The following is a 15,498-nucleotide window of genomic DNA, read 5'->3' as shown; positions in this document are numbered from 1 at the left end:
TTGGACCCCTGTGGGTGATAATACTCTGGTCTGTTTGTACAAGGGTGGTGTGGATAAATGTGCAACCAAAGCAGGTACAAATATGTAATTAAAAGTGGCAGAAAACCTTATTCACTCACTCACCCACTCGACCACTCATTCTTTTACTGCCTCTTCTATCAACCTACAGTACAGCACACCACACAGATGTATCCTTGGTAGCTGTATTTGTCAATAGTTCACATGTTTAAAGTGTTGCTTAGTGTACTGATGCATTTTTTTATTTTTCAGAGCTTGGTATCAACTTCGACCACATTATCCAGAAGGTAGGACCCTGCTTTCACTGCGAGCTCCTCCCCAGCGTGGGTCACCTTCGTTACACGCTCGGTAACATCGTTGCCACCAGTGTGTGCAGACATTCGAAAAATCTTGAAATTTGCCCTCTATCCCCAAATGTAGTAACGTTTATACTTTTGTTTATTTCTTTGGGAATGTCATCACAGTTAATTTGAAAAGGTTTCCGAATGACCATATTTCCCCGATAAATTTACCTTCTTGTTTATTTGATCGGATTACTTCGAGATTGCAGACTAACGGAAAATCATGCAACTTCCCCCTTAAATTCTTACTATACCAATTACATGATAGTTGAAACAGAATAGAAATTCAAATTGACAAACAAAGAAAATAATTTAAGGCGTCAGTCATGACAGTCATCACTTGTTTGTAAACATAATGGTCATTCGGTTGCGAGTTCAACTCCAAGAATGGTTTTCGTCACCTATCACAGTGGGGAAGCTTTGGTGGCAGCGATGGTATAGAGAGCTCCGCGAACAGGCTATTGCTGTGAGGAACGTGTTTTCACTGCTCTAAAGGGAGATAACTCCTGGCAGCTTGTTCCATGCATGTGATGGGCATGGCTTTTCTTCCAGCCGAAGTATTTATGATGGTGCTATGATATACAATGATTTAAATGTTTTCAGATTTTATGGAAACAATCTTCCACTGAATGAAGGAGTTTAACAGAAATATTCTCTGTTCTCATACACAAGCATCAAAGCAGCTTACATCTGATATTTTACCCAAAACACAAACTGTGACATTTATTCACATTAAAAGATCAGGTACTCGACATACAACTTGAACCTGAAGTCGCTGAAGAGCCAGCTGTTGTTTCTGTGTTCAACCGGTCAGGCAAACCGATTTCTACAATGAGCAAAACAAATATTATTTGTGGCTATCAATGCTTTTTTCAGCTATGGGTCCTCACCATTGATTATCAACATGATAGTGGACATGACATATCTATGATATATCATCTTCCAGCCTTATATTCTGATGCTGTGATAAATAACTTTTTTCCTGTTTACTGAACATTGTGTTCTTACTGACTTGACTGGCAATCTCAGACCAGGTTTACACGGGGCATTTCTGAAGACCAGGTTTACACAGGGTATTTCTGAAGACCAGGTTTACACGGGGTGTTCCTGAAGACCAGGTTTACAAGGGGTACGGTATTTCTGAAGAGTTATGGGCTGTACAACTGATTCTGTCCAAATCATTGTATATCTCTCGCTTCTGTGGGATACACATTTGAAATGAGACTTTCCACAGCGCATATGAAGTACTGCTAAACAATATTGGTCATCTATTAGACATTCCAGAATTTTCTTTTGGACAGTTTTCAAAGTTAGAATCGAGAATTTTGTGAAAATGTTTTTGGAAACTTTACATAGTAGTCTGGAAAGGAAACTATTGCGATATAGCTAGAGAAAGCTGCTTTCTGATTGGCTAATGTCGGCCTCCTGTTTGTCATTTCATTGGTCAGTCAATGTTCACAAAAGGTTGTTCTGATGTGACCTGTAATGGATGTTCTCAGATCTTTGATTTGCGGTGAGAACTATGATCTCATTGTAATGAGATTGACTCGGCTGGCTACGTGTCATCATGCTGTACGGGCCATGCCAGCATGAGTGTACTAAATACCATCCCATGAAGTATTGACAGTATGACAGGGTGGATTTGATGACTATGGCATTAAACAACACTCACTCTCTCACATTAACACGTGTCTGAAGTCAGCGTGGCACGTGTTTCATCTGTTTATTGATGTGGAATTGAAATCTGTTCTGGATAATCTCAGCCAATTTTATAATCTTATCTATCCTTTGAACAATTATTCCAACACAGTCAATGTCATTTTGATTTCTGTTCATGTAACTTTGGTAGATAGTACAGTTTTGTACACAGGTCAAAACATAAAGAGCTCATGTTGATAGAAGCACTCGTAAAATATACATCCTTTACCTGAAATGACTGTTCTGCTGTCAGATTGACTGAAGTTTAGTCAGCAGTGTTTCCTGGTTACAGCTTTAACAACCCATTGCCTGCTGTACTTCGTGACGTTCTCACTGACAATAATCTGTCAATGTTGCCATAAAAAGCAAATCGAGCCATGTCCAAATTGCTCCTTTACGACTGAAATAGGAGCCCATCAAAAAGACATTCCTAGGCAATTTGTCTCTCAAGTTATCTTTTTTGGTAGAATTACACCTGCAGGGGTTTAGGTTCTGCATGTGTTTTGCCAGATCTTGTGTTATAGTCTACTGTTAGTTGGCGATGATCATGTGACATGGCTAGCTCTGTGGGTTGTTGCAAGGTAACCATGGTAACTAGCTTCATACACAGCCCCCATCCTTCATACTTCGATGTAATTAGTGGATAGTATCATGTTTGTATCTGTGTGAGAGTCAGGTTCTACATAACAGCATTCTAGTGCAAATGTTAGCAAGTTTGCAAAAGAGCACATATATATATATATCTACTTATTATATACTAATAGAAATTCTAAATTGTCATTCCTACTTCAATGCAGGCTTTACCAGTTGCAAAATATTGCCTCTGATACATATAAAAATGAAGAAATGAAGAACTCGATCCAAAGTGAATGGATGTTAAATGATTGAACTAATTAAATGGAATCAAGTACGTTAAATTTAGCCTAGATTTCTGTTCGGATATGAAATTCGATCAATGGAACGACTGTGTCTGATTTTCTCTACTCAATCACCAGGAAGTCCATGTCAGTAATAAGCATACGGAATTACGGATCACACATCATTTGTAGTTTGTTTGTTGTTGGTAGACTGGTCATGCTGGGACCGCCATGTTGATGCCTGGACCCTGAAATGTGTAACTGAGAGTCCCATGGACTTGTAACTATAGGGAGTTCCAGTGACAAGTTGCCAGTGTTCGTGTGGTAGTAGGTATTGTGTAATCCAGATATTGATGAGCCTGTGTATTGTTGCACTCATGGAGCCTGGGAGATTCTGTCCACAACTTCCCTTGCTTGTTAGGTCTAGGACGATACACGAACTGTGTGATCTGATACGTATCACGGTACTTGCACATGATCTGATACGTATCACAATACCTTGCACATGATCTGATACGTATCACGGTACTTGCACATGATCTGATACGTATCACAATACCTTGCACATGATCTGATACGTATCACGGTACTTGCACATGATCTGATACGTATCACAATACCTTGCACATGATCTGATACGTATCACAATACCTTGCACATGATCTGATACGTATCACGGTACTTGCACATGATCTGATACGTATCACAATACCTTGCACATGATCTGATACGTATCAAAATACCTTGCACATGATCTGATACGTATCACAATACCTTGCCCATGATCTGATACGTATCACAATACCTTGCACATGATCTGATACGTATCACAATACCTTGCACATGATCTGATACGTATCACAATACCTTGCACATGATCTGATACGTATCACAATACCTTGCACATGATCTGATACGTATCACGGTACTTGCACATGATCTGATACGTATCACAATACCTTGCACATGATCTGATACGTATCACAATACCTTGCACATGATATGATACGTATCACAATACCTTGCACATGATCTGATACTTATCACGGTACTTGCACATGATCTGATACGTATCACAATACCTTGCACATGATCTGATACGTATCACAATACCTTGCACATGATCTGATACGTATCACAAAACCTTGCACATGATCTGATACGTATCACAATACCTTGCAAATGATCTGATACGTATCACAATACCTTGCACATGATCTGATACGTATCACAATACCTTGCACATGATCTGATACTTATCACAATACCTTGCACATGATCTGATACTTATCACGGTACTTGCATGTGCTCTTATCCCTGGTTACTTGGCCTTCTGTTTCCAAGGCAGGACTGCCAAATACCTGGCACATGATCCGATACGTATCACGGTACTTGCATGTGCTCTTATCCCTGGTTACTTAGCCTTCTGTTTCCAAGGCAGGACTGCCAAATACCTGGCACATGATCCGATACGTATCACGGTACTTGCATGTGCTCTTATCCCTGGTTACTTAGCCTTCTGTTTCCAAGGCAGGACTGCCAAATACCGGGCACATGATCCGATACGTATCACGGTACTTGCATGTGCTCTTATCCCTGGTTACTTGGCCTTCTGTTTCCAAGGCAGGACTGCCAAATACCTGGCACATGATCTGATACGTATCACAATACCTTGCACATGATCTGATACGTATCACAATACCTTGCACATGATCTGATACGTATCACAATACCTTGCACATGATCTGATACGTATCACAATACCTTGCACATGATCTGATACGTATCACGGTACTTGCACATGATCTGATACGTATCACAATACCTTGCACATGATCTGATACGTATCACAATACCTTGCACATGATATGATACGTATCACAATACCTTGCACATGATCTGATACTTATCACGGTACTTGCACATGATCTGATACGTATCACAATACCTTGCACATGATCTGATATGTATCACAATACCTTGCACATGATCTGATACGTATCACAAAACCTTGCACATGATCTGATACGTATCACAATACCTTGCAAATGATCTGATACGTATCACAATACCTTGCACATGATCTGATACGTATCACAATACCTTGCACATGATCTGATACTTATCACAATACCTTGCACATGATCTGATACTTATCACGGTACTTGCATGTGCTCTTATCCCTGGTTACTTGGCCTTCTGTTTCCAAGGCAGGACTGCCAAATACCTGGCACATGATCCGATACGTATCACGGTACTTGCATGTGCTCTTATCCCTGGTTACTTAGCCTTCTGTTTCCAAGGCAGGACTGCCAAATACCTGGCACATGATCCGATACGTATCACGGTACTTGCATGTGCTCTTATCCCTGGTTACTTGGCCTTCTGTTTCCAAGGCAGGACTGCCAAATACCTGGCACATGATCCGATACGTATCACGGTACTTGCATGTGCTCTTATCCCTGGTTACTTGGCCTTCTGTTTCCAAGGCAGGACTGCCAAATACCTGGCACATGATCCGATACGTATCACGGTACTTGCATGTGCTCTTATCCCTGGTTACTTAGCCTTCTGTTTCCAAGGCAGGACTGCCAAATACCGGGCACACTGATGACTCACAGTTGGCCGTGTCAAGTAGGGCACGGTGGATGAAAATATTTATGTTTTCACTACTTATTTTCACTGCTAATTTGTGTTTGGTGTAAAATTTATGAAAGCAAATATTTAATATGATTTGATATTCTTTGTTTGCTTAGTGTGCGACTATGATCGATACTTATCAAGAATTAAAAAATTGCTGGGGACCTGGGTAGTTTCACAGCATCCAGCGCTTGTCGTCAGATGACTAAAAAGAGGAAAGGTGCTCACAAAGGGGGCTTGTGTGTCATTGTACCCAAACAAAGGGCAGAGGGGTAGCCTAGTGGTTCAAGTGTTCACTCATCATGCCTAAAGCCCTGCTTCAGTTTCCCACATGGGTCTAATTTGTGAAGCCCTTTTCTGCTGTCCCCGCCATGATATTGCTGGAATATTGATAAAAGTGGCATAAAACTATACTCACTCACCCACACACCCGTACCCAAACAGCATTGATTGTTGTTCATGCAGTGTTCTAGAGCAGCATCGCCAAATCTTTTTAATAACGATGCAAGAATTATCACGCACCTGAGGCAGGTGGCCACATGGTTTCCATTGCTAAATAATCTCTGGCAAATACCCCCACATTATTTTTTTATATTAACTCTCGTCTACATGCTTCTTTTGCCGGTATGTATAGAAGTGTTAATGAATGTTAGAAGTGTGCAATGTTATGAAGTAAGCTCCATGACAACATGCAACACCTTCATGACACTCTCATCTGATGGCACAGACAGGTAGCCAGCATGACTTATCTCCAAGCTGCTGGAGGGTTTGACTCACCGGTCACTGACCCCGACACATCACCTACATTGTGTAACATCACACAGACAGGGCTGTGAGGGGATCAACATACCGTGTGTCTTATCATGCGATCACACACACACACACACTCAACAACTTTATGTCGTAATGTAGAGTCATATAAGCAACATGTTCTTGATATTCTTGTATGTTACCAGGCTGTCATTTGTTTGTTGTTTAATGCCACACTCAGCAATATTCCAGCTGTATGACAGCGGTGTGTAAATAATCAAGTCTGGACCAGACAATCCTGTGTTTATCATCATGAGCATCGATCCACGCAAATAGAATACGAGGACGTGCATCAACCAAGTCAGCGAGCCTGACCACCCGATCCCGTTAGGTGATGTGGTGGGATGTCATATGTAGCAATATCGATGTAGCCATAAGTTTGGCATATCAATCATGTATCATTACAAAACTTCTGAATACCAACACTAAAATATGACTTCACTGCCACAGAAATATTTAAGTTTATTAAGATTACCATGATTAACCGAGAGAAAGGCAGAATAAGTGCTGTAGGGTATTCAGAGTCAAGAGGCTTAAGTCCTACCCACTTGTATGTTTAGCAGACTTGTGACATAATGTTATGCTGTCAGTAGGCTAAGTACCAAACTCTGCTGAAAGCTGTGCCAAACAATGTTCAGTCTTGTAGAACCATCAGTGAATGTTTGTCCGATGTCTCAAATCCCTTCACACGTGGTTTCGCTGTGGAGACATGCAGCAGTGTTGTGGGCAAGAAAGACTGACACTTAATCTTTGAAAACATTTCTTTGAAATTATAGTAATTATTTCAATTCTTGCGAGTACTCTACCTCTATTACATCATTGCCATAAGTCCTGTGTTTTGGCTGCAATCACACCATACTTAACTTTCAGATTTTTAACTGGGGTCCCCTTTAACTGTCAACTACCGGGTATATGATTCAAAGTAGCACTTAGCAGTTTACAGCTCTTCTGTGTGTGAAGGCGGAAAACCTCACTTCTTTTCTGTGTGTGCTAGAGTCAACAGGTAGCAGTGTTGTGGGCGAGATAGACTAACACTTCGTCTAGGAAAACATTTCTTTAAAATAGTTGTAATTTTTTATTTTTCAATAGAACCTTTCCTCCTTGTGAAGTCAAGGCATATAACACTAACGCTAGAGGTTCAGTAGTCAGGAGGTGAATAGTCAGAAACTTTTACATGCGCTGTTGAACTGCCCCTTACTTTGGTTTGTTTGGTTGACCTGGCTAAGTGACTTTTCTGATCTGGGTTGAGATTGACTGACAATGTTGAGATAAAATCAGACATAAATGTGTGGAATAACAGAAGAATTAGAGCTTAGAAATTCTCGTGACTTGGAAGAACTATGAAGAAGGGCTACGGCATTGGTTCGTGGCCTGTGTATGTCACTAGTCATGAGACAGTGTGCTAGCATTACCGGGGTACAGTCTTACGCTGATCATGATATAGCATGCGGATGCTGTGTTATGTTGTGAAGTCAGACAGTATAATGGCAATGTGTGTGAGAGAGAGAGAGAGCGAGAGAGAGAGCATCAATCCCTTGTTAAATCGAGACTTGATTGTTGACAGATGGCTATGATATTGCTGATTGTGTCTTAAAACAACATTCACGTACTCCCCTGACTTCAGTGGTGAGTGTTGATGTTACACACAACAAAGACGCATTATTATTTCATATTTTATTTTTCCATTGACACAACTGAACCTATGTAGTCCCCTCTGAACTGCTTCACAACAACTCAAAACAAATAAATAAGCAAGCAGCAACCAAAATCAGACACAGTGATTGGTGCAACTAAACAAAATAGACCATACATAGCACATTGATTGACAGGAGCAGGTAGCCAATCAGAAGCTGGCATTCAGGAATCAAACTATGACAATATGGACTGCTTTTTCTAATTAAGGAGAAAAATTCACATTCAATGTGCCTTCTCATTTGAAAATCAAAGGCAGTGATACTAAATCTGAAAGCATCCCCAATGTCTTGTTTAAGTTTTAGATGGATACAGCCAGTTGGTTGCACTGTTATGACTTAAACTTCTCTTATATCCAATGTTAAAGGTACCTGACACCTAGACTCAAAGACGACGTTCCTTAGAGAGGACGTCTTTTACTTTTGGAGATCCATAAATAAAAAATTGCTCATCCACTATGAAAAAAGACCTATGGTATAATTAAGACAATTAAGCAAATAATTTAGTTGCTAATCCAGACATGTCTATACAACTTTGCAACAGCATTAGACAAACAGTGAAGGAAAATACGACAAAATAAAGAAGGGCATTGTGGGTAATCTAGATATGTGACGGGGTAGATATGTCAGTCAGTGGAAACAACGTGATGATGATGAGACAGTGAATACACACCTGATATCACCTGATTAAAGCTTGGTGAAGTAAGGCTGATATACATACTGTCAAAGGCAGTGGGACACTAGTGTTGTGACAATGTGGCTGGGTGTCTGTCACACAGGTTATCAGATGTAATCATGCCATATCTACCTCCTAGTAACTTCCAGTGTTTCTCTGACTATTGTGTCATAACCCTTGTTTGACGATAGATGAGACCCACCAGGAGCAAAGGGATCTTATGGGTGTTAGGATGCAATTGTGCTGTGACGTCATAAAGAAGTTTGACGGCAACTTACTTCAGTGAAGATCGCCATGTTTGATGCCATGCACCTCTGTAATAAATATGAATTGAAGTTTGTGAATTGTATTTTTGTGTTCTGAAGATGATGTAGTTTTAAAAATATAAAGAAAAGTCAAAATGATTTTTCACCCCTAAGTTCCCTTATCTTATGGTTGGTCATACATAGTGTCCCATAATGCATCAGTTAGTGGTGTCCTGAATGTGAAGCACTGACATTTTGAATACCTTTGAAAAAAGTTGTTACAATACATACTTACACTTGTAATTATGATCAGACAGATGTTTGGGATAAAAATCAAACAAGTGTAACAACATGAGATATATCTACCTTTTCGATATTTCATTCATTAAAGTTTGGGTTGTATCCTAAATAATCTGAGTTAGGACTTGGGATTTTTATTACAAAATAATATTTAATCTTGCTCCTTATTTGTTCCCTACATGACCTAATGTAAATGGGAATCATTTATTTGTTTGTATTGCAGAACTTGTTCCATCCTTATGGAGAAAAACAGCCTCAGGAAAGACTTGTTATGGTCACTGCCTGCGACTGAACTGGCTTTGACTGGGTTAGTTTGGCAGAGATGTGTACATTTTGGCTCCAGTAAACACGATCACTACATCACGTTTGTAATAGGTCTGTTCAGAATCGTAATGCGATGATGAAGCCGGTTAATAGCCTGAAATAAGGGATGGATAGCGCTGACATTTCCTGTGGAGGAAAACAAAGCTAGGCGGCGCTGCAGCATGTGTGTTCCAGGAGGACTGCATGCTGGGAAATGTTGAAGGTGCACATGTAAACCGTAGTACTGTTTTCTGATGTGTATAAAATGTGAAGAGAAATTGAATAGTATCTCCTTGATGTTGAGAATTGCTGAGTCAATACACACAACTGTAACAGGTTGTGACTGTACAGAATTGAAGGAGGAATATTTTACAACAGTTAGTAACAGAAACTAGCAATCTCGGCCGAAATAATCTTGTTTGTAGATGTCAGGCTAGTCTATACATGTATTTTTGTAGTTTTCAAAATGAAAGATGCTTGATGTGAAAGATGGCTAATTTCAAGCCCATAACTGTTTGTTTCAAAAGGTTGTTTCAAAACATCCTGATGAACTGACATTTTCAAAACAGATCCCTGAATTGTGATTATATATTATCATCATCATTAATATTTAATTCTGTAGTTCACCTGTTTAAATCCTGATCACTGATCAAGTTTAGCCTTGAACATCCACAAACAAAGAAGTACACCTTGTTTGGTACAAGAGGTCATCAAATAGGCAACAGCATTTTCACTGACTTTCTCATTCACACCATATTAAAACAAATGGTAATTAACAATAGTCTGTAATATTTGCGATAACATCCTGCCTGTGGTGCCAGTATATATCTGCCATTGCTGTGACAACCAGGTAAAATAAAGACTTCAGTCGTCGATTTCAAGGCTTAAATTTCATTGAAAGAACACACATATTTGAGGTAAATACCAATTGACAAGGAAATAAATTACAACAGTTCTGTACACTTCAACAAATCTAACCTTGTAAACAGTTTCATGGAACAGTTTTGTACAGTGTGGACAAAGTTCAGGGGGCCACAATGCCCCTGAAATAATCAGCAAGGGAAACAGTGTATAATACTTCTCCAGGAACAAGCCAGCCTACAAACCTCTGTAATACAAGCTGAAGTTATTGATAATGCTTATAAAACTTCTGATACAACCACTCACAGCTAACAGTCGGGGTCACAAGGGAGACAACTCTGTGTATAGCTAGAAATCCAATGCGGTCAAGCAGGGGAGACAACTCTGCCTGGGTGTTGTCGATGTAAAATGTTTCTATGTACAAATGATGCAGGGTATAAGTAAACAGGTGTCCATAGTAATTAGTGGCTTCTGCGTTGGTTATGAATTACATCCAGTATATGTATGTACAATGAGCATATGGGATTCCATGTCTCAGTGAGCTTGTGGGATCTCATGAGATCTCATGAGACCAGGTCAGCACCTACCAGCCTACCAGAGAAGCAATAAATACTGTCCACACCGACAGTGGCGTCAACCCCACCGTCATCACAGCGCAACATGTCTCAATCCACATTGATACAATACAGAATTTATTCCATTTTTTATACGGAAACTCCAAGACTAGAAACTGTCTGCACTAGATCACTTCATTCACTATGCTTAGCGATGGAGTATTGTTGCAATTTTTGTTTCCATGGTTATGGATAAACCTGGGGTATTCCGTTACCATGGTTACTGATATTCCTTGTGTTTGTCTTTACCATGGTAATAGAGGTTCTTGAAAGATGCACAATGAGCATTGTCTGCCATCTCCACAATGGAGGAATACGCACAATGATGATATGATCCAATGAAAAGACACAACACATAAGCACTTCATCTCACACAGGGGTTCCTGGCGTAATGCCATTGAAACTGGAATTTGTCATCGTCCTTCCGATTTCACTGTTTGTGTCATCCACACTGTCACTCATCCGTTCGCCCGAACGATTCACGCGTGGAGGTTTCCGTGGCGCTGGTGTCCTCTGCGGAAGTCCGAGATTACCAACAGATGCACTTTTCTTTGTTGAATGTATCCTCTGCATTTGAGGTGGGGGGGTGGGATAGCGGTAATCCCGGTAATCCCCATAGTCTCGGTAGTTCCGGGGATAGGGATTCGTCCCATATAGGTAACTAGGATCATTATAGATTGTATTGGACCTCATGCTTCCCGGGGTACGTGGCAGGTTATTGTTGGACCAGTAGTTGGTTCCGTTTCTTGGGACACTGGAAAACGACTGGAGACGAGATGAATTATCCAATGGTTCTCTGGAATCGAAAACTGATGATGGTGCATAATGCTCTAATAATGGAGTTGTGGACTCTGTGTGAGAACCCTCTCGTTTCGGGCTACGGATGGCGGAGTAGATCTGTGTCAGCTCATCGTTGTCCGTGAGTTCACTGTCAAATGACAAGTACGTGTGACCAGTCGGGGATGAGGGGCGGCAGATGTTTGAGAGCGATGTATGGAGGAGGTTGCTGTCGTCATGTTCTGACAGCTTCTCTTTCGTAGTGTTGGAATCGTGGTTGCTGTTGGTCAGAGATACATCATCAAGGTGGTCAAGTGACTTCATCGACAGGTCTCCATTGGTAAGGAAGTGATCCTTTATCTCTTTTGCAATTTCTTCTTTCTTAATCGCCTTTTGGCGCCTGTATCTACTTGTCAAACACACAATAAGAATGATGGACACTGTCAGCAAAATGAGACCACAGACAATGCTGACAGATATTACAACATTTTTCATATCCACACCTGCCCCGAGAGGCTCCGGCTTGGGTGATGTGAACAGGGACGCGAAGTCAATACCTTCCAGGGTAATGATGAACTCGATGGAGTTGGATCCCCTGGTGTTTTCCACCTCACAGGTGTACAATGCAATGTCCTCCTCCTGAAAGTCTGTCACTTCCAAAACACTTGTTTTCTCATAAACACCATGTTCATTTATGTCATACTTTTCCGTATCTTCTCGGATCAAGTCTTTGTTTTTGAACCATCTGGGCCTAGTCTCTGGCATGGAAAAGAATTTACACAGGAGTTTCGGGGAGCTGCCAGGCTGGAGCACCATTTTATCAGAACTTGAGTACATCTCAGGCGGACAAGCAAAGTTGTTCAAGGAAACCTGTGAGAATGGCATCTGTCTGATAAACGCTGGTCCGTCGCACTGCGGTTTGAACTGGGGGAACTCCCACTGCACTCCTGTGTTGTTCTGGAACCACTGTTTCAGCCAGTGGATTCTGCAGTCACAGAACCAAGGGTTGTGGTAGAGTCTGAGGGTGAGGAGGTTGCTGGAGCAGTGTCTCAGGACTCCCTCGGGGAGATCCTGCAGGGCATTGTTCTGGAGCTCCAGAATCTGGAGGTACTGCAGACCCTCAAAGGCATCTTTCTGGATGGAGTTTATGTGATTTCCATCCAGATGCAGTATTTTTAGTAGTTGTAATCCAGCGAAAGCTTTGTTTTCAATGCGAGTTAGTCTATTCCCTTGCAAAGAAAGAAGGGAGAGCTCTGGCAGGTTCAAGGCTTCTACTGGAACTCTGGCAAACTGATTACTTGACAGATCCAGATTTTTCAGTCTTATTAACTTTGAGAAAGTCTCATTATCAAGTTCACTGATTTGATTGTTCCTCAAGTAGAGCCTTTCAAGTGATGTATATTTATTGAAATCCCCACTACTGAGCTGTGTGAGTTTGTTGTTGCTGAGATCAAGTACTTTGATGTTACTGTGGAGGTCCCAGGGTACATATGCCAAGTCGCTTCCACTGCAGTTGACTTCAGAACCAGTGGGCAGGTGCTTGGTGCGACATTCTGCCTGGACCATCATGTCTGCTGTGGCAGTGAGGATGACACACACAGACAACACTGCTGCAGCAAACGACGTCATGATGAGTTAGTGCTGATGATGTTGCAAAGATGGTGAGAAGGTTGTTGTGTCAGGATGAGGGATGCATGCACGTTTTCAGCGGCGACTGGCTGGGACAGGATTCGCCTCGGCCACCCATTCCTGGAAACAAATACAGAAAATTAATTTCAAGATTTGCATGAGCAAGATGTAACATAACAGTTGTCAAAACCTGGCCAATGTGGCTTCAATAAGTAACTGGAAAACTCAAACCATTGATAGTGACACCTTGTTAGTCCAGACCCTGGCATTAATAGGCTGTTACAGGCCATCACCTGTGTAAAGGGATCATGTCTCCCATACCAGACCAGAATGTCTTGACAAACATGGCAATATGAACTATGAAGAAAATGCTTAAAAACAATCATTAATGTTTACTAAGAACTTTTAAACAGCTTAGTGGTTAATGCGCTCATTCGATACCAGGGTTCTTGTTCCAACCAGGGTGCAATGTGTTGATCCCATTCTGGTGGTGTTGCTGGAATCTTGCTAAAATCCGACCATACTCACTCACACACTTAAACACTGACCTGAGTAGCGTTTGAAAAAAAGAAATTGCCAGGCTGCCATGAGTGAGTGAGTGAGGTTTTACGCCGCTTTTAGCAATATTCCAGCAATATCATGGTGGGGGACACCAGAAATGGGCTTCACACATTGTACCCATGTCGGGAATCGAACCCGGGTCTTCGGCGTGACGAGCTAACGCTTTTAACCACTAGGCTACCCGACCGCCCCCCAGGCTGACATGAGGGCCCAGAGACATTAGAAGATGTAGGCCCTGACTTAACACTTCAGGACCTCTTTATAAAACCTGCAGCTTATTGTGACATATAAATAAACACAAAAACTTACTGCAGGCCATACGAATTTGAAACTTACGGACCCAACACAAGACCTACCTGCCACGGGCCTAAGGACAGATGCTTATGTCGAACACTGCCTGGGTAACAATAACATGAAGGGAAACAGTAGGGATATCCTTTCTACTTGCAGTACAGGAGGGGATATCCTGCCCTTCCCACCAGAACACATCCACATTGACATTCTTAATAACTTGCTAATGAACCAACCGACCAGTCTATGGGAAGTCTCACAAGGTGACAGCAGTTTCCTCGTTTCCATAGTAACATACATCCAATGTAATTAACGGTGTCAAAAACAAGTGTTTACAATTTCAGCCTTAAAAGTCTTTCAGGGACCATTTGGATCCAACATACACACTTCCGTGCCATAATGAAATTTATAATGCAGTCACTGAAAGTTTATGGACCATACCAGTAATTACAAGGCTGTTTGAAGACTTTATGTAATGCTGCACTTGTCCCAGAAACTCATGCAGTTCAGTGGAGAGGAGGCAAAGGTATCAGGCAGTACTAAATCCTACTGGAATTTGTTAGATGTGCATTGGATCAGCTATTTGTAGTGTAATCAAGTGTGTCCGAACACGACCTAATTGACGTAGATGGCATATGTTAGATTCCAGATAGGGTTCAGCATCAATGATCATGGGAGAACGTTCAAGCTGAAATGGAAGTCAGTGTATCTCAAATAGTTAATGGCTATTGATTGGTGGAAAATTGATCAATATGACATTAGAGGTTAGATGGTAGAGGGCTGACTATTTTCTTCCAGAAAGATTCTGAATAATAACAGGTTTGGTGCTAATGGGAAGGAAGGGATGTTGCAGGAGACTCTATTGTTACAACATTAGCCGACAAAAAGTCAAAGCAAGTGATAATCAATGCTTACTGAACTAGCTTTGACTTTTTAATCTAGTATTAATCAATTGCCAAGCGTATCTGGGAAGTGGCAATGAAATAAGATGGAGATGGAATAAGGCAAATAAATCAGTGGGTTGTATGCAGAATTTTACTGATGCCAGAATATTCTGTTCTCTCTTTGCATTGAAAAACATGAATAGGATGGAGGAAAATATTCATATATTCCCCAATAGACAAACAGTGAATGATTACTATCATCTGAGGCAGAATACATCAAGTGTGGACCGACGGGGCTGTGG

The 15,498-nt window shown here is 41.2% G+C and overlaps 2 protein-coding genes across 7 annotated transcripts in view; one reads left to right on the top strand and one right to left on the bottom strand.

The window, feature by feature from the left end:
- Positions 1-15,498, top strand: part of LOC124134446 (protein YIPF5-like) — a 216,981-nt gene that overhangs the window by 23,924 nt on the left and 177,559 nt on the right. The window contains exon 4 of the mRNA XM_046499262.2: positions 271-305. Coding sequence (XP_046355218.2) covers positions 271-305 — 35 coding nt within the window. The remainder of the gene's footprint in view (positions 1-270; positions 306-15,498) is intronic.
- LOC124134444 (leucine-rich repeat-containing protein 24-like) overlaps positions 8,024-15,498 on the bottom strand; it is a 66,240-nt gene continuing 58,765 nt past the window's right edge. For all 6 annotated transcript variants that reach the window (XM_046499258.2, XM_046499260.2, XM_046499254.2 and 3 more), the window contains exon 2: positions 8,024-13,580. In XM_046499258.2, coding sequence (XP_046355214.1) covers positions 11,424-13,460 — 2,037 coding nt within the window. In that variant the 5' untranslated portion in view covers positions 13,461-13,580 and the 3' untranslated portion in view covers positions 8,024-11,423. The remainder of the gene's footprint in view (positions 13,581-15,498) is intronic.

The sequence above is a fragment of the Haliotis rufescens genome, unplaced genomic scaffold, assembly GCF_023055435.1.
Source record: "Haliotis rufescens isolate VD_foot unplaced genomic scaffold, xgHalRufe1.0.p SCAF_35, whole genome shotgun sequence".
Taxonomy (NCBI): Eukaryota; Metazoa; Mollusca; class Gastropoda; order Lepetellida; family Haliotidae; genus Haliotis; species Haliotis rufescens.
The sequence above is the reverse complement of the archived record's forward strand: the minus strand, read 5'-3'. Positions and strand labels throughout refer to the sequence as shown.